The sequence below is a fragment of the Hyperoodon ampullatus genome (genome assembly GCF_949752795.1).
Source record: "Hyperoodon ampullatus genome assembly, chromosome: 1".
Classification (NCBI taxonomy): domain Eukaryota; kingdom Metazoa; phylum Chordata; class Mammalia; order Artiodactyla; family Ziphiidae; genus Hyperoodon; species Hyperoodon ampullatus.
Genome location: NC_136914.1, coordinates 215,288,139 through 215,306,845, shown reverse-complemented (window position 1 = coordinate 215,306,845; position 18,707 = coordinate 215,288,139). Strand labels below are relative to the sequence as shown.

At 47.7% G+C, this 18,707-nt stretch overlaps 1 protein-coding gene across 1 annotated transcript; it reads right to left on the bottom strand.

Moving 5' to 3' along the window:
• Nucleotides 1-2,978: 2,978 nt before the first annotated feature.
• Nucleotides 2,979-17,144, bottom strand: LOC307048154 (inactive pancreatic lipase-related protein 1; the record flags this gene model as incomplete). The annotated part of the gene is made up of 12 exons (XM_079697095.1): nucleotides 2,979-3,042; nucleotides 5,747-5,914; nucleotides 6,641-6,749; nucleotides 8,659-8,788; nucleotides 9,707-9,825; nucleotides 11,310-11,429; nucleotides 11,537-11,656; nucleotides 13,091-13,199; nucleotides 14,022-14,156; nucleotides 15,795-15,920; nucleotides 16,399-16,553; nucleotides 17,096-17,144. The coding sequence occupies 12 exons, from the start codon at nucleotides 17,142-17,144 to the stop codon at nucleotides 2,979-2,981; spliced, it is 1,404 nt and encodes a 467-aa protein (XP_079553221.1).
• Between the last annotated feature and the right edge of the window lie 1,563 nt (nucleotides 17,145-18,707).

The following is an 18,707-nucleotide window of genomic DNA, read 5'->3' as shown; positions in this document are numbered from 1 at the left end:
TCATTGCTCCAAAGGCCGTATTCATATGCATTCTGAAAAATGCACCACCTCTGTTATTTAAAAAACAAAAAAGAACAAAGTCTAATCAAGCTGGCCCCATGCAGCTGCTGAAATCTGGATTTCAGGTCTGCTGGGGCCACATAAACACTGCAAGCATCCCCCAGAATAACCACGGAGAACCCTAACCTCCCCATCCATCTCCCAGGCGGTGCGTTAGGTCAAGGATGTGTGGGGCTGAGCTTGGACTCCCCAGTGGGGACAGGAAGTGGAGGCTCCATAGCCACAGTGATAAGTAGCCAAGGCGTTATGATGTGATTTCTTCTGTGCTACGATTCCTACTTACCTTGTGTGAAACGTATAGGATTTAAGCTATTTAAATAGTTCAAAATAGAGTCACAGTGGCCAAAGTGAACTTCCATATTAGTTGTCTTGGAACATCCGCTGTAGGACTGTGAGTGTCTTAGAGTGATAAACTGAGTGGTACTTTAGATAAGAAATTTGATGGACAACGTATGTCACTAGAACTGAAGGAGCAACTGATAGAGACAAGGTACCCTGGGTGTAACTGTTCCACCTCCTGACCCACTCCTTGAAAAGAGACACTGAGCCCAGTGACTAGAAGGCTCTCTGCTGGAGGACCCGATCCCAAGGTGCTGAGCTGTTGCAGGTGGTCGCTGCCCGAGGCCCTGTCAGAGCAGAGGGCGACTTCCCACTCATGCTTGTCCGGAGACCTGGGGCAGGACCAGGACCTCCGCTCGTGCCGAGATGCCTCCTTCCCTCTTCTTGGGGTGGTTCATTTACCACCTTTCCTATTTTCCCTACTCTGACTAAGCTGTGTTGTGTGCTGTTTGTGTGCGATAAACCAAGTGATTCATGAATTGAATATTGGCTACGTTTCGTGTATCTCCAGCCCCATGATTCTTATCTGGCTTTACCGCTGGCCCCTGCGACACACACGAGGTCAATGGTGGTGATCGTGGAGCCAGCTGTTCTCTGCCTTCCTGGGAATTTTCTCAGGCTGTATATCTGATTAAAGGACCTACATCCATTCTAGGAAAGGGACTCAGGAGGAGCGAGCAGGAGGCTGGCCCTGCTCCGGCTCGGGTCTCCATCAGCTGCCTTCCCTGTCCCTGGAGCAGGTTAACCTGTCCCAGGTTACCGGTGCACCTGCTGTCAAACCCAAGGTCACCCAGGTCACCCGAGGCTCAGGGCAGAGCCTCCGCTGTGTGCTTATGGTGTGGCCAGCAGATTAGGGGAGCCTCGGCAACTGGCTTCTTCTGTCTGCAGTCTTTTTTCAGCTTCCTCCTTGTTTTAAAACCCTTTTCTCCAAGTTATTGGCCGTATCTGTCAGTCTGGGGAGCAGGTGACACAGGCCGTCCTTGAGCAGGAAGGGCCCTCTCACCATGGCCGACCAGTCCTGCCCGCCCCCCATTATACCTGGTTCCACTCGCCACGCTCATACATCTCATCACTTCTTGCCTGGATGTCTGTGAGGGCCTCCTCCTCCTTGCTGGCCTCCCAGCCTGCAGTCTCAGGGGGTCGTCTTCCTGCAAGCCTGGGCCTAGTTCCCACGGCTCTTTGGAGCCTTCCCCATCTTACTCCTCCTTCTTCTGGGCCCCCCTGTCCTGGCATATACCTTGCTTTTTGCACCTAGTGGGTGGCACGGTGGTGTTTATTTAGGTGCCGGCCCCCTACCACCGTGCACGCCCTGGGCGCCGAATGGAAGTCTGCTTCCCTCTCATTCCAGTGCCTGCACAAGAGGTGGTGTTTGGGTGTGTCTGCAGAAGCTCCATCCCGTTGATTGGATGTGCTGCTTGCCCAGGGCACGGGTTCACGGCCAGCGCTGGGTGCGCCCCACCCCTTCCTCATCACCACGGTTTGCTGAGCGCCCACCCCGTGCCCTTGACTGTGAAGCCTTTACTACAGTCGCTTGGGGAATCCTCGCCACACCCTCTGCTTTCAAGGAACACTCTGGAGCCCACTGGCACTCAGGTTTGAAGCTCAGTGATAGCTTGACGTGCCACTGGGGCTTAGGAACTGCCATGGTGGGTGGGTGACCAAGAGGGGAGACACTCAGGGGAGGCAGTGTCCTTCCTGGTCCCTACAACCCCCTTGGGATGATCACGGGACAGGCTGGGCCACCTTGAAGACTCCCCCCCACCCCACCCCCGAGGTACAGAACACCTGTGTGGGCGGGGCCGCGGTGAGGTCAGCTTGGCTGAGTCTCCCCGCCCCCGCAAAGACAGAAAAGTCCCCCCTCAGCCAGGCCTGCATTGGGCACCCCCTGGACCCCTGATCAGCGCCCAGCCCTGCCTGGGATGGTGCTTGCCCGGTAGGCAGAGAGAGGGTTCTGAGGCAGCCCCAGCCCAGGGCCAGGGGGCGCTGGAAGTCTGTCTGTGCTCAGCAAATGTGCCCACCACAGTCTCTGGGTGCTGGAGCCCCTTAACCTCACCAAAAGCCAGAGCCCCCAAGTGGTCCCATCACCCCACAATTTACCATCACAAAGGGGCCACGTCCTAGCACGGCCTTCCATGATCTCAAGGTGATGGCAGAGTCAGGGAGGGGCCCGGGAACCAGAGTCAGGGGCCTGACCCTCAGCCTTGATGGGGCACATCCGCTCCGTGTGCTGCAACAGCGAGCCCGCACGCCTCTGTTCCCTCACCTGCAGGATGAGGGGCAGGACTAAAGGCTCTGCCGAGGCCCCAGCTCCACTCTCTAGTGCTGCTGTCTGTCGCAGCGCCTCGGGTGAGGAGAAGACAGTGGACACGAGGACCAGGGAAACTGGGGGGAGAGGGGCGTGGTAACTGGAGGTCAAGGGCAGGAAACCCAAATATACAGAAATGAGCAGGGCATTTTAACATAGTCAATTCCCAAATGTCCCACCTGGGGCAGCTGACACCAGCGACAGGTACTGTGAGCAGATAGATGCATGTACGGATTTTATTAGTGTTACACGGCGGCTGCATCGCACCCGGAGTTTAACAGGGCATGAGAGTGAGCAAGACGTCTTCTCTCACGGTGTCTTCACTACAGAAACTGTATCTGTGGAGAGAAAGGAATCTTTTTAAGTGCTGGCATTCTTACCTGGCAAAGGTAATCGCTGATTTACAATTCAAAAGGATGAGGGCTGCGCTAGGGTGGTAGCTTCAAAAAGTTCCTGGTGGGCTGATCGCCTGGGGGCTTCCAGGGGGAGGGGCTGGCTGGACCCCAGGACAAGGTCAGGGGTCGCTCAGAAGTGGTCCCTGGTCTCTGGGTCCTCTGGCAGCCAGGACTATGGGCACCTTGGGGCAGCGACTGGACCTCTCACAGTTCTCCTTCTCCACAGTACAAGTGGGCCCCCCATAAACCCAGCAGAGGGGTTTACAGATGGGCTCACTCTTGCCCCCAGCCATTCTGGGGACCCGGTTCAGCCTACAGCAGCTCAAGAAAACACAGCAGCTACAGTAGATGGAGCTCTTGCTAGCTGTCGGCAGCCACACTAGCTGATCCACTCAGGCAGTGCGCACTTCATCCTCACCACACAAGTGTGAGGAGGTACTGTTACGAGTCCTACATCACAGGAGAGGAAACTGAGGCACAGGGGGCTCTCAGGCAATACGTAGAAGAGCCAAGATGCAAACACAGGTCAAGCTGATGTTGTGGCCTACGTTTTCTGTGGTGGTCAACTTCAAACCCCTCTTGACCTTGCCTTCCAAACCTGGAGTCAGGGGCGTGGCTCTCCCCTTGGGCTGCCCCCTCCTGCCTTCCAGCCATGATACGGGGCTGGTTACTCAGTCTCAGCAATGGAGTCTTTATTTGTAGAAGAGGGCTTAGCGCCCTCCCATGATTGGTGAGAATCTCATGACAATAAATATAAAAAAGCTTTATAATTAATTTGAAAACAATGCAGATGTAAGTGGTTGTGGTTACAGCTCTTCCAGGAAACATGGGATTCTCTCACCACCTGTGAGCTCTGAAGCTGCATCCTCTCTCCTCACCTTCGCTGGCCCCTCCCCACTTTCTCTTTGTATCTCATTTGTCTTTCCTGGAAGCCCTAACCCTAACCTCCAATCGAATTCCTGTCCTCTGCACCGGAGCCCCGCCCTCAGCAGCCTGGCCTCCCCGTGCCCCTCACATACCTCCCCTGTCCCTCTGCCCGTCTCCCCAGCACCCTCTTTGGGCCCCTCACGAGCAGTTCTTAGTCTGTCATTTGACCTATCCAATGAACCATAAGTCCATTTTTCTCAACAGCTATACTGTAAACTCTTCAAAAGCAGGCTCTGTCTTTGCATCCCCTCCTATACGCCAGGCATACCTGGTACTTACTAAAGTCAGAGAGGAAGGAAGGAGGATGGTGTGTGGGGAGAGAGGAATAAAGGGGGGAAACTACAGTTTTCTTTTGATACCATGTCACTGGCGGGAATTCCTGTCAGCAGGTAGGACTTGAAACCCCAATGAGGTGACTAAAAAAATTTGAGGGGGATATGAGAGGAGGTTGGACCAAAGTCTTAATTTTCTTTAGTCTCCCACTTATTATTATTTTTTTTAATGTTACTTATTGGCTGTTTTCCTAACAGCAAAATATTTGAATAAGTTGACGAATTCAGTATTTTTACTCCCCACACTATTATAGTTTGTGAGGCTCTATCGTCCTATATTTTAAAATTCTGAGGTCCACCATCTAGCTTCTCTTAGATAGATTCCCTCCAGAGTCGGCAGGCGGAGAAGCTGCCCTCAGGTTGAGGTGGCAGCTGATGCACCTAGAGGGTGCAACGCCCTGGGTGATTTGGTCTCCTACTTTTTTTCCTTTCTTGAACCCACCTGTGAGCAAGGCATCTCCTTGGGAATGCCTCTCATTTTAAAGATTCCAATGAGACCACCTTCTTCTGACATGATTTTAGCTTCATCCCAGGATCCAGGAAACAGGTCCACTTCCTAATGGGACCTGGGCCACTGACCTTAGAGTCCCAGTGTCCTCCGATGGCGGAGAGGAGGCCTCGGCTGCACCCCCAGCCTGCATAGGGCTCCCCACTGGCCTCCTCGACACTGTGCTTTCAGTGAGAGGACCTTCTTGTTCCGCGGACGCCCTGCCTGGGCCAGCCCCTCGGTCCTCCCCTCACAGAGACAGGGTGGACCCCACAGGGTCATCCAGATGATGAGACTGCTGTGAGGTCTGCCAACCCGCCCCCCTGCCCGCCCCCTGCCCGGGGGTGTGACATTCCCTGGGGCTTGAGTTTAGTGACCCCACCTAACCTCTAAACCTCAATCAGTGACCAAGAGCTCAGGCTCTGCTTCTCGCCAAGCCTCACGGGGGTGTCCTGCTGGCCAGACTTGGGGTCTGAGCTTTGGTCATCACCCCCACCTCCCCGCAGATGCCACAGCCAGGGATGCCCCGGGTCAGGATGAAGATTCTGCAGGTATTGCCACCTCACCTCTCTCGCCTCATCTCAAATTTTATATCTTTTGCTAAAACTGATTTCCTTTGCCTTCTATTATCCTGAACTTTCATTGATCTTCCTCTCTTTAACTTGTAGCCACTCTCTAACGGATACTTATAACTTTATACCCTTCAGAAATTATTTCTTATTTCTCTTTCTTATTTTTCCTCCTTAGTTTTCATAGAAGGCAGGGCTGTATCATCTGTGCCTGCCACAGAGAATGCTGAGAACACAGGCTGAACCTCAGCTGACTTTCTGGGGTGAGTTTCCATGACAAAGGCAAGTCTTTACAAACATCCTTAGGCACAAGCCAGCAAAGACACACGTACGCCGTCTTGTCCTCTCCCTTCTGCACGGTGATCTTGGCTGCACCCACTTTGGGGAAGGTTGGGTTTACCACGTTGTTATTCCAAAGAAACTTGACTTTCTCAATTGTTCCAACATCAAGATCCGCGTCAAACTCATTGGAGTGGGTGGAGCCTGGTGTGATAATCCCCCTTGAAACAGAGAAATAGAAATATTCCCATTCACTGAAACAAGTTCTAAGGACCATATAAGTCCCTGCCACTCTTTTCTACTCTAGATTAACAAGATGATTTTTTCCAAATTAATTCTCAAATAAAGGTTAGAGAAATGGAAAAGTCAGCTATATGCCAGCAGCCTCAAACTACTATTTATTTTATTTTATTTTTGGCCACATCATGCAGCAGGTGGATCTTGGTTCCCTGACCAGGGATCAAACCCGTGGCCCCCTGAAGTAGAAGTGCAGAGTCCTAACCACTGGACGGACCACCAGGGAAGTCCCTTAAACTACTATTTAACTATTATTTCCTCAAACATAAGTTAATTTACCCTCAAAAGTTTCCTATAGAAAACTATATAATTCCTTCATATTATTTTTTTCTGGTAGAATTATTTGTACAATAACAAGTTATCCACTAGTTTAACACAACAAACATGTGTGACTAGGCTAATCAGAAAATATGATATCTGGGCTAACATTAGATTTATCTTAAAAAATCTGATCTATTGAGAGAGAAAGAATAAAATGCCTAGATTTATAATAGAGAAAAGAACACGTGTTAGCAGAAATCTGAAGTTAACTTCAGTACATAAAGTAAATAATTTAGAATCCATTGATAAAGAGACGACAAGTATGTCAGTGCATGGATGTGAAGGCCGTGTGTATCAAGTGAGAGGTGGTACCAAAAAAGGACATTTACTTGAAGACATTGTATTGGCGAGTGTTTCCCTTATTTCCAAACAAAGCAACTTTGATTTGACCAGTGGCTGTTCTTCCAGACAGTGTTATAGAAACTCCGTATCTCCAGCCTGCACAGGGCATAGAAAAGAGTTTTTATTCATGCACAAAATAGTTGACAGAAATCTCAGATTCTTGTCGCATCCCTTACACTGAGGCATCGAAGTAGAAGAAGTTCTACGTGTTAACCTACGACTCAAACTAGGCCTTAAGGAGAAACACATATCTGGCAGTGGACCCCTGTAGACCTGCCCGCCCAGTAAAGGGGTCACTAGCCCCATGTGGCTGCTTAAATTTAAACCCAAATTAAATAAAACAAAAATCAATTCCTCACTTTCCCTAGTCACCCTTTAAGTGCTGAATTGCCACATGTGGCTACTGATTACTGCACTGGACAACACAGAGCATTTCCATCGTGGCAGAAAGTTCTGTTGGACAGCTCTGTTCTCGAAGGACAGTATTATGAGTTAAGGTGGAAAGAGAAGGAACAAGGGCTGGTCCCCACATTTGGAAAGGTAGTTCAGGGGTGCAGTCCTGGGAGCCTCAAGGGCAAGGTCTGTGTCTTCCCTCTGCCTCTCCAGGGCCCTGGGCAGTCTCCAACACAGTGGTCAACCAGATTTATGCCTGAAAGGCTGTCTTGGTGCCCAGGAGCACACACACATACACGGGAACGTATACACACATGACCACATACTCATGTGCACATAAACACACACACACATAAACACACATATACACATGCACACACATACATACACACCACATACTCACATACACATTCACACGTATGTATGCACACACACAGACACCTCCTTTGCCTAACTCCTACTTGTCCTTACATCCTCAGAGCTGTTTTTCCCGCCCCTTCCTCTGATCAGGGCCAGGTCCGCTGTCCTACCATGTCACAGCAGCAGACCATCGAGCCAACACACTTGTAGCTGCTTGCTCAGTTTCAGTTTTCTCTGCCGGGTTATAAGTTTCATGCTAAGGTGTCTTGTTCATCCCTGCACCACCCCACATCTAGCATAGCCTGTGGCCCATAAATAAATGTTAGTTGAGGAATGAATATATGGTTTTGAATGTTTAATTTGTTGTTTGAAAATATTGGCAAGTATTTTGTGCATCACTACGTCAGAGGAAGGATTGATTAACCAACGCCTTTTTAAAAAATACGTAAACAATGATGGAAATGTTCTATATCTTGCTTTTGGAGATGGTTACATGACTTTTTATTTATCAAAACTCAGAATTATACACTACAAAGGGTGACTTTGGCTGTTTATAAATTATACCTCAATAAACCTGACTTAAAAAACTATATGAGACTTGTATTATATTTATGTATTTATATAAACACAGTCTCTTTTTTACAGTACAATATCTTAGGGAACTGTCATAAAGCAGGTTGGCACAAAGTGGCTGAAACATGCCTGACTCTACCCTATGTCCTAGTCCATTCAGCAGAATTTTGAGAGAAATTACCCCTTTCTGATCCCCTCCAACCCTCCACCAGAGAGGCACCCCCCCATCAACGGGCATGAGGGACACATGGACAGAAGGCTGGAAATTGAGGAGATTGGAGTTGGGCTTCTTAAGTGGGCTAGATAAGCAAAGAGTTGATACCAAATAAATTTTGAATGGATAGAACAGGTGCGGATGACACGATTTTTCAAATGCATAGGACAAGGAACTGTGGGGTGGTGAAAATTCAGAGAAGATGGCCACAGAGACAGGTAAATTGCTCTTATCCCATTAATTATGCTGTTTGTGTCCACTCATTTCATGCCATAGAAATCAAATGAAAGTAAAGCAGACCCTTTCTAAATCCTTGGTTGAGTCTTCAATGGGGTAGTTTGGGTGGATGTGTCCTTTTACTAAGATGAAATGTACCCACAAATATTTCAGGTTAGAGGCCACCCCTTTATGTAAAACAGAAAGGAAACCTCTTTTACTTGGGTGGGAAACCACAGTGCAACTTACGAGCAAATTTGCTGGCATCTCCTGTGTTCAGGAAGAATTTCTGCTGCTCCTCACGTGTCTTGCCAGCAAATCTATCAGCGTAGTGGCCCATCTGCGGGCACCCTTCATCTGGACAGGGGAAGCACTTGTTCTAATGAGCAAGATGGATCCGGCTGTAAGGTGTGAATTTGTCTTTTTATGATTCACACATCTGGGGAACAATTTTCCTATAGTCTCAGTTTCCTCTTTCATAACTGGAAAGAGATTGGAATAGATGGTCTCTAAACTAACTTCATCCAGGATGTAGTACCCAAGCCTGAGGCACATCACATTAGAACTTCTTGGGAAGCTTCAGAAAATATTGATGCCTGGGCCCCAGGTTAGATCAAATATGCCTTCCATCGAGTGGAATGCTGGTGAATGACTAACAGGCAACTCTGGGACAAAAAGTCCTGTAGAGTTTATCAATTTCTGTGGTGTAAATATTCTGTGCCTGGGGCCAACTTCAGGCTATCAACACGATGTCATTGAATGTGGGGTCGGGAATAGATGCTCACACCGGCTCTAGTGAGCCCGCATAGGCAGGCTCCGGTGTATCGTTTCGTGCATCTCTCTCCTTGTTGCCAGCTGCACGAGGCACAAACCCCCAGCCCAGCATGTAGAACCCCAGCATCCACCTTTCCTTCTCTCTGGCGTGTAGATTCTTCTCTCCCACATTCCGTACTTGCTCAGCCCCTTTCAGAAACGTGCACTCTTTCCCCTCCTTCTAAACTCTATGATTTTCCAGCCAGATTCAAACTTTGCCCCTGCAGGAAGCCTTCCTAGATCATTGAATTGACTGCTCTACACTCCGATTTCCCAGAATCTTCCGCTCCCACATGACTCTTCTAGAATTTTAGCTACCTCCTGCCTAAGGCTTTTTTCCCCCTCCACTCTACAGGACCGTGAACTCTGACATGCAGTGCAAAACAAGTAGGGGATGATCAGACCCTGGTGAGAGAGTACTACAGATCCCAACGCAGCAGGGCAACAGCCCCACCTTGGGACTCAAGGTGGCATAATAGCTTACAGACTCAAAGTCCTTGTAGGAAGCGCAGGGGTACGCAGCGAATCCATCGGGATCGAGGATGCTCTCCGAGTAATACTGGTAGCTTCTCAGGTGATTGCAAGCCACAAAGTCCCGGGTTCCTGGGTAAGCACAGGGGGAAGTCTGCACAGGTGGTCAGGGCCCCATGACAACTTCTCTGCCTCTGTCTCCAAGTGGGATGGTTCCAAAGTGGGACCATATTTTCAGAAATTGAAGATTAGTCCAAAACCCAGCCACAAGATGACAGTTAACATATAAAGGCTGCTTTCTGTGTGCCGGGCAATGTTCTGAGCACTTTACATGTATTGTCCCTGTAAGCTTCACCTTTGCTCAGAGGTGGGTAACATGCCATCCCTAATTACAGAAAGATATACAGGCTACAGCCTCAGATTTCAGATTTCAGCTAAGAAGTGGTGGAGCTGGGATTTAAACCCAAGTCCATCTGGTGCTTGAGCCCAGGCCTCTAACCTCTGTTCCATTCTGTGTCCCAGCACCAGGCTGGAGGTCCTCGAAGACACAGCTGGATGTGACTTGACCTCCTAGGCATGACCAAACCAGGGCAAGGACATTGTCATGCCATGTTTAGGTGAATAAAAAGGAAGGTCAAGTAGCTTTAGGTGGCTTTATATGAGCATGCCTTTCACTCTCATGTCTTGTTCCTTCTTAGAACCTTCCTTGGCTCCTATAAATAACTGCCAAGTGGCAGATGTCACAGCACACATTCCAGACCTGGCCTGAACTTGCTTGACCATTACTGATGGAGAGTGTAGGCTACTCTATCCATGCAAAGCCTCGTAAAGCTGTAAAATACAAACACATAGTTCCTCATCCTTAATAGTTGCTTTGATGGTATCCATCCTTGCCAAGCCAGTATGCTCACATTCAATAGAAGTCTTTACCCATTTGATTTTAACCTGTGTGGTGCCAAATGATGAGTCTGGCTGAAAATCTCACCTGTTTATTGCCATTTTGACCTTATTAGATACAGAGTTAGAGCTGTATCTGAAAGATGCCCTTTATCCCAGGTGTGCTGATCAATGATAAAGAATAGCCACCTTGAGTAGCACAGTCTCTGCTCTAACCTTCCTTATCCGTGATTGCTTCTTATTCTTTCCCCAACATAGAGGAGTGGTGACTCTCATGTGAATGGATTTGCCGTGGACATGATTGGGAATATTCCCATTTTGTCTATGGAGTTGAAACCAGTTACATAAGCTTGAACCATATCAATGACACCCAAGGGACAACTGGCAGAAAAATCCTCTTAGATTCAGGATATTTACTTTTATGGTATTTCCTTCCTTTATTAGGTAGCTATCAATTGATGGTTGGAGTTATAGCTTTAAGCAATGGTTTTGTAATTCTTTGTTGCTTGTTCACTCCAGGACACCACACAATGTATAAGGAAATAAATCAGCAGAGCTGAGATATAACAAATGATACGTGGCTATATTTTTAAGAAATAAGGTCTAGAAGGGGGGATCGTATATTTTCAAAGAGCAGTGTGTTTTCATTTTTAAGATTCGCTGTGGGAGTGGCATTGCTCCCCCAGGGAAGTGATGTCCCCACTCTGTTCTGGCTTTACCTGCCCAGATGCCATCTATGTCCACGATCTGCGACAGGGCATTCTTCTTGCATCCGGGCATTTCCTCTCCTCCGTTTGGAAAGAAATCAAGGTGACCCACCTGTTGTTTCGTTCCGAAGCCTGAAATGTTTAGAACAGCGATGAGCTTTTCATAACGCAGGACTCTCATTAAAAGCACGTGCTCTCACAAGTGCATGGGCTTGCAGCTGGAACATGGAGGGGCTCACCCATGAATGGGATCAGGGGAGCTGCATCCGTGTGCATCACATCGACAAAGTCAGCGTCGGAGGGATCGAGTCGGACCTCTTCAGGAGTACCCTCGAAACTTGCTTCTACAGGATCCAACCCTAAAAGAGATGGCCATGCTGCACACAATAGGCCTGGCTATAGGTGCCAGCAGGATTGAGGTTGTACAGTTGCCCAGGCTGTACGCTACCTAACTCAAGGGATGCCATACCCTGGAGTTGTGCAGTGCCATGGCCGGGGTATTGAATATGGAGACATTGACTCTCAATGATGCTCATTACATTCCAGTGGCATGGATAGAGAAGGGCAGGTGAGCAAAGAAACTTAGATTTTGTTTAGGCAACGGTTTCTTTCCACATCAGATTCTCCCACTTACTTGTATATCTTTCTCCTTCAACATTCTCTTTCTCTTCCCAAGTTTGAAGGAAAAAGTGGCGAAATAGTATGGTATCACAATTCAAAACACAAATTCTGGGACTTGGGTACCTTGCTCCAAATCCCTACTCGGCTATTTTTTGAGCAAGTTGCATGACCTTGGGTGAGTCCCTTGACTTTTTCTACACCTCAGTTTCCCCATTTATAAAAGGGGGTAATAATACAGCTATAAGATTAAATGAGATAATATATTTAGCATTTAGCACAGTGCCTGGCACATCATTATGGGTATATAAGTAAATATTTAGAATTATATCTCCCTGACTATATTTCCTTCTTGACAGGACTCCTAGATTTAACAATTGTTTCTGAAGGTTTGATCAGAGCAGCTGAAAAGGCACGAACATAATTGTCTGTTGAAAATAAAGGGGAACGTTCTTATAAAGGTAGAGACTTGAACCAAAAGACAGCAGAACCGGGATTGAATGTCAGTTCTACCACTGATTAGGTGTGTGACCTTGGGCAAGTCATTTGCTTCCCTCAGCCTTTTTCTTTAGTTCTGAGGATTAAATGAGAAAACGTAAAGCACTTTGCACAGTATTTGGGATAAGCAGGCACTTAATCTATGCTTACTATAATTATTATATTAACATTATAATGATTATATTATATTGATATATTTTGTGGTTATAATTTAAAGGCTTTGCTTGGGTTAAAAGGATGCTTTTGGTCTGATGGTGTCTGGGTTTCTTCTACCAACGAAGGCAGTGGAAGCAAAATTTTTGTGTTCTATTTTGCCCTTGATTTCAGAGAAGGGGGAAAGGAATGACAATATGGACTTGTCTTAATTATGTTTGCTCACATTCATATTAGCCTTACTCTGCATTTTCTTGGATGCTCAGTCCTGCCGAGAGACCCACATCGCCAGAAAATGGATGGGGACAGAGGCGGAGGAAGTAAAGAGAACAAAGACACCACTTTCCCTGCCACAAAGATAGGCTTCGGGGGGCTTCCTAAAATGCTCTGTGCAGACTCTAACCGGCTCTGCCACAGCCAAGGGGATGGACTCTTTGGGGCCAGCTCCAAGCTAGGCTGCAGTCTTGTATCACGTTCTGGGGCTACTGGGGACCAAACCTTGTGCCCCAGCCCTCAAGTCTTACCTGTAATCCTGCCCAGGCCTGGAGTCTTGCTCCCTGCCTCTCCCGCCACTTGGGCCCCCAGGCTGTGGCCGATGAGCTGGACTTGGGAAGGTAAGTAACTGTAGTTTGACTGGAGAGGGAAGATTGTATTTTCAGGACATTTCTGTGCTGTGGTTTTTGCAAACCTAATGCTGGTACTCCTCTGCAGAAAACCTGCCACTGCCCGTAAGATCAAGCCCAGCCCTTTACGAAAGCCTCAGAGCTCTTCTGACTCAACACCTGTTTTTCTAGACTCTTTTCTAGCTAGACCCTTAGTGGAACTTTCAGGCCCTCAGATATGTCGTAGTCTCTCACCTCTGGGTCTGGTTTAGCTTCCTCTTCCTGTTGTCATGTCTCCCCAACCACGAACCCAGTTCACATCGACACAGCTCAGCCATTAGCTCTCAACTTAGACGTCTCTTGCTGGGAGACATCCTTAATCACCGACCCCCGCTCCCCAGACTGGATTAGCTGCCCCCCTGACCCCCGCACACGCTCCTATAAAGCCTGTAGCCGCCCTTCCCCCTCCCCACATCAGAACCCTGATCACACTCAGTGGTCCCTGTAAGCTCCCCCAGGGCCTGGGACCTCAACTGTTCTCTTTATTCCCTAACAGAGCTCCTGACAATGTGTGCCCAAATATTGGATGAACAAACAAATGGCACAAGCTCAAAGTATTCACACCTGTTGGTCTCAGAGATGTTCACCCAGAAGTACTTGTTTTTTATAGGTCTACAGCGCCTTGAGCACAAACACCATAGGTTTTGATTTGAGGTGAGTTTTAGAAGTAAGACTCCAAGAGAAATATCAATTCTTTCTATTTCCTCTTTAAACATGTAACCCTCAGCTGTGTCTTTACCCAACAAAGACCGGTGGGTGCTGTGTGTTCCCTCGCAGCCTGGCCACCACTCACCTTGAGCATGGCCAGCATCTGGGCCACCTGGGCGCCCACCACACGCACGTTGTTGGCAGCCTGCGTGTAGGTGGTCTGGGAGCCTCTTTTCCAGTCCACACAGATGCAGTTCACCTCCTCCACCTTGAACATGTTCTGGTGTTGGAGAGACACCAGGGGGTTATCATGGCGGCTCGTGAAACCGCTTCCAACCAGAGCTCAGAAACGGTCGCCGAGAGTTACCACTGGCTGGGGCACTGGGATGAACTCGACTTTGTTGGGAATCCCGTTGCCAATAGGAGTTATCCCTCAGGGCAAAAGCTACAAGAAAGGCAGATCGATTCCCTCTCTAGTTCGTAGACTAATTAAAAGCTGACCACTCTCTGGTTTTCTTCGACCAGATTCAATCAGGTTGATTCAATAAGGGGGCTGAAGCCAGGGCATCATTCAAAGAGTCCTATTTTGAAAAGAAAAGGTCTCAAGTGCATTCTCTGGCAGCCAGGGTCTAAACGACCTTGTGGATTTGACTGCTAGGGGTCCTTTCAGCCTCTTGGCAAAGCCTGGGCTTGCTTCACCCCAGGCTGCTGGGTATTTACGAAGTTTTAAGGTGGGAGGGAAGTGTCACTATTTTTACAGTCAGGATAGCACAGTATTTCATGGAGGAAACACACTAAAGATATTTAAAAAATAGAACGGCACTGATTTAAAAGATATTGAAGAATTCTGAAAGGGAAACTTCTTCCTGGATGTCAAAGGAACTGATATATCCTTAGAAGTTCTGCCGGGCAGGACATATGACCACCTTGATGGTACTAAAATGGTACTATAAATTTAAAATCCACCTAGAATCTTTTCACATATATGATACTAATATGTGTGATCACACACACACGGATACCAACAGCCGTTTTCTCAGGGCTTTTATTTTTAAAGCAGCCCTGAGGAATCTCTTACAAACCTGGAGAATTTGGGATATAAACTATATCTTACAGTTTATACATTAAGATACTTATTAATGATGGGACAAAAGTGATACCAAGAGTTAAATGGCTGGTACAACCAAGGTCAAATGCAGAATGATTTTAATTCTCAGAGTTTGTAACTTTTCCTGTTGACATTTTAGGTCGGAGGGTGGAAGACAGACTGCTAGGGTAAATTCTTAGGTGCCAGAAAAACATATTGAATCAGTGAACAGAAGAAAAGAAGGGATGATGGTATATCGTGTGTATTTGTGTGTGCGTGCCTCTGCACATGTGTTTTTGTGTGTATGTGTATGTGAACATGTGTTTGTTATTCTGTTGTCTATCGTTCTGAGCAAAAGAGGCTCTATTACAGTGGGTTTGGCACTTTCTATTCTGCCATTTTGGTCACCCAGTCAGTCGAAGCTCTCCGTGTCTCAAATAAATGGTCACAGCACACACCTCTGACTCTCAGGGAAGTGGGAAAGACTTGAACAAAAAGAACATAATCCTGCGTTTATAGGAACACAAAGTAGCCTCACTGAAATGGAAGCAGACAATATTTAGGCTTGATTTAACCAGAAATGAGAGGACAGGAGCGTTTGTTCCTGCAGCAGATGCCATTGCTTCAGGCTACAGATGCAGGCTAGAAACTTGGAAGGGGATTTTTATTTTGGTGAAGAGGCATTTTAATTGCATAAAGGTACCTCAATATGTCAGGATTCCCTGTTCCGAGCTCACTAATTGAGACTGCGTAAAGGGAGGTGGAGACATTAGTGGGAAGCAGTGGCAGCTGCCCGCAGCGCAGGCCACAGGGGTTAGAACCAGGCCCTACCTTGCACATGTCCACCAGCCAGCTCTCATCTCCCTTGCCTATGAAGCCGTGGATGATGAACCGGGTCTTCCTGTCTGTTTGGAAATTGGATGCCTCAATCGTTGATGGATCAGAGGGAAGAAGAATCTGTGACAAACACAGAAGTGTTCCGTGTTTTTGCAGCCCAGCCATTTTAGCCTGTCTCTTTCTTCCCCATCTCTGCCTCTTCTAATATACAACCTTTCAAAGTTTAGCAAAAAGCCACCTCTTTCAGGAAGCCCACCCTGACCTCTCTCTCCCTGCCCTACCTTCCCAAGTCAGGAATCACTACCTCTACTGGGTCTGGATTGTGGCTCATGGTCTTACACCTTCCATACGTTCTTCCATAAGCTCTTTGCCCAACACCAGAATCACATAACTAGCTAGAGGTTCTGACAAATGTGAACCATTCATTCATTCAAGCCAACTTTTTTACCGGAGACCTACTCTGTCCAGGTCTGGCTAGGCCTGGGGGCAGCTGGCGGGATCGGGTAGAGGCAGAGGGTACAGAGGTAGGAACTCCTGGTCCCCCAGTGGGCACAGCCCCTCACCAGTTACCACAATGTTAAAATGGCAGAGGTCTCACCTGAAAGCTGCTTGGATTCTCGTTGGTGTAGAGCAGGAAGCGAGTCCCGATCTTCTCAGGGCTCCAGGGGAGAACTTTCAGGGGCCTGATGGCGGTTCCACCCCAGGGCTCAGAGTCAGAGAAGCACCCAATGGAATCATAGCAAACTTCCTTTCCTGTAAGAGAAAAGATGACCCTGCTCAGGGGTTAGCTCCCGAGGCTGGCCTGGATGCTCCCCTGCTTGGGGACAGGCTGAAGACCATGCAGACACTTGCCTCTACCCATCAACTCTCTCCTTGCCCTCTCTCCCCCCGTGCCCACCTTCTGATCGGGGAACAGTCTCACTGAATCCCACAGAGACCTCTCTGCTTCGAACCACCATCAAAACTTAAAAGTCCTGTGTTCCCTGCCTAGATCTTCCGATAGTTTTATTTGACGAATGTGATAATGGACACTGGTAAGTCAATATGTTAACCCAGGCAGGTGTCTAATGCTTTATCTGGAAGAGTCTGGCCTCGGGCCTCCTGGACACGAAGGCAGGCTGGTGGGGAGATGCTCTGAGATGGACCCGCACAAACTGCAGCCCCACCCGCGTCTCTGTGGAACCTTGGAGCCGTCTGCAGCCGCTGGAAGCCCTGCCATGGCTGAAGCTTTCTCTGGCCAGTGCCGAGATGATGGGTTTATGCCCTTCCCAAGGGGCACGTGGGATATGTTTTACCTTTGGCTGCTCCCAGCAGGAAAAGAGTGATTGTCCAGATGCTCACCATCTACAATAAATTCAGATATTTGGCCTCACCAAAAGCATGACCAGAGCAGTGAGCAGACTCAAGAATTCAAGGCTCTTTGCCCCACTGCACTCATTCACAGCTGGCAGGAGACTTACCCTGTTGGATGTTCCAGGCCTTCCTTCCCTCTGGATCAAGTGCCTGGGCTGTTTTCTTATATTCGAGCCTTATCAATTGGACACTGCTTCAAGGAAACAGCAGGTGATTATAGAACATACTGTGTGCACTTAATATTTTAATCTACACAAATACACAAAACAAGATTAATAATAGAGGTCAAATCTTCCCACAAGTCTGGGATGATGAAAGAATGCTTGATTAAGAGGAGGTGAAATGTCTCTAACTTTGCGCCTATGTACACGTGCCTGTAACTCTGAGCTGAGTGGGCCCCACTTTCCAATTTTTTATTTTATCACCTAGTACTTTACAAGTCCCAGTGAGGACACTGCAGCAAACTTGAATCATGGAGGGCTGTGTTTCTCACTTAGAATGGATGGAAATGCCCTTGCAATTCGCTGATAGTGAAAGGAAGTGTCTAAGAAAACCTCCTCTTTCTTTTTGTCTGTCTGTCTGTCTATCTCTGTCTCTGGCAGTCTAGTAATACTTGAGCACATGAGCTTTGGAGACAGAGCCAATGGCCCCCATAATAGCCTCTGACCACAACCTCTCACTAACTAGTGTTCCAGTGACCTATTGCTATGGGATGAACCAGCCCAAAATGTAAGGGTTTAAAACAATAGCAATTATTATATTATCCTGCTATAATTTGGAATAGCTGGGTTCAGGAGCCCATAAAAGCCCATGTCACCAGAACACGTAATGTCTGTCGAGTTTCCTCAGACCCTCCGAAGTTTGCACACCTGTCCTACAAGACTCTACCCTCTGAGGCTGTCATGAATTACTCACTGACCCAAGCATCTGTGAGCAGCTTGGCTGGTTCACACAACAAGCAGATAAGCCTTCACATAGCAAATGCCATTGGTGCCCTACCCCGCCCCCAAGTTAAATATGCCTCCACGTTAAAGTTCACTCTGCTCCTGAATAATCAGGACACTGGGGTCCAGGCTGGAGGGCCCTTCCATGAAGAAAATGGAAAAGACTTGCCCTAGAGTCATAAGGAACAGCAGCCAACAGTTAGTGAGGCTTAGTATGTGCAGTCAGAGTACTTTCCATGTATTACCTAATTTAAGTCTTACAACAACCCCATGAGGTAGGTACCATTATTTGCCTCCCTTTACAGATGTGGAAACAGAGGGACAGGTCTTTAATTGCCTATAAAGTCACACAGCTAATGAGTGATGAGATGGGATTTGAATCCAGACTATCCAGAGTGAAATAAGGAGTTGCTGAATATCAGTTATTCTGAGCAAGTTATCAACAAGATTTGTTGAGTGTCAATCCACCGCAAAGAATAGGGGAAATACTTACATAGGATAAGTTGAAATAGAAAATAAATTTCCCCCTTCTCCAGACTTGAGCCATCTGGTTGACCTAAGTGATGAGGTATTCAAGCTTTGGAAGTCTGTTCATATGGTCCAGGCAGGT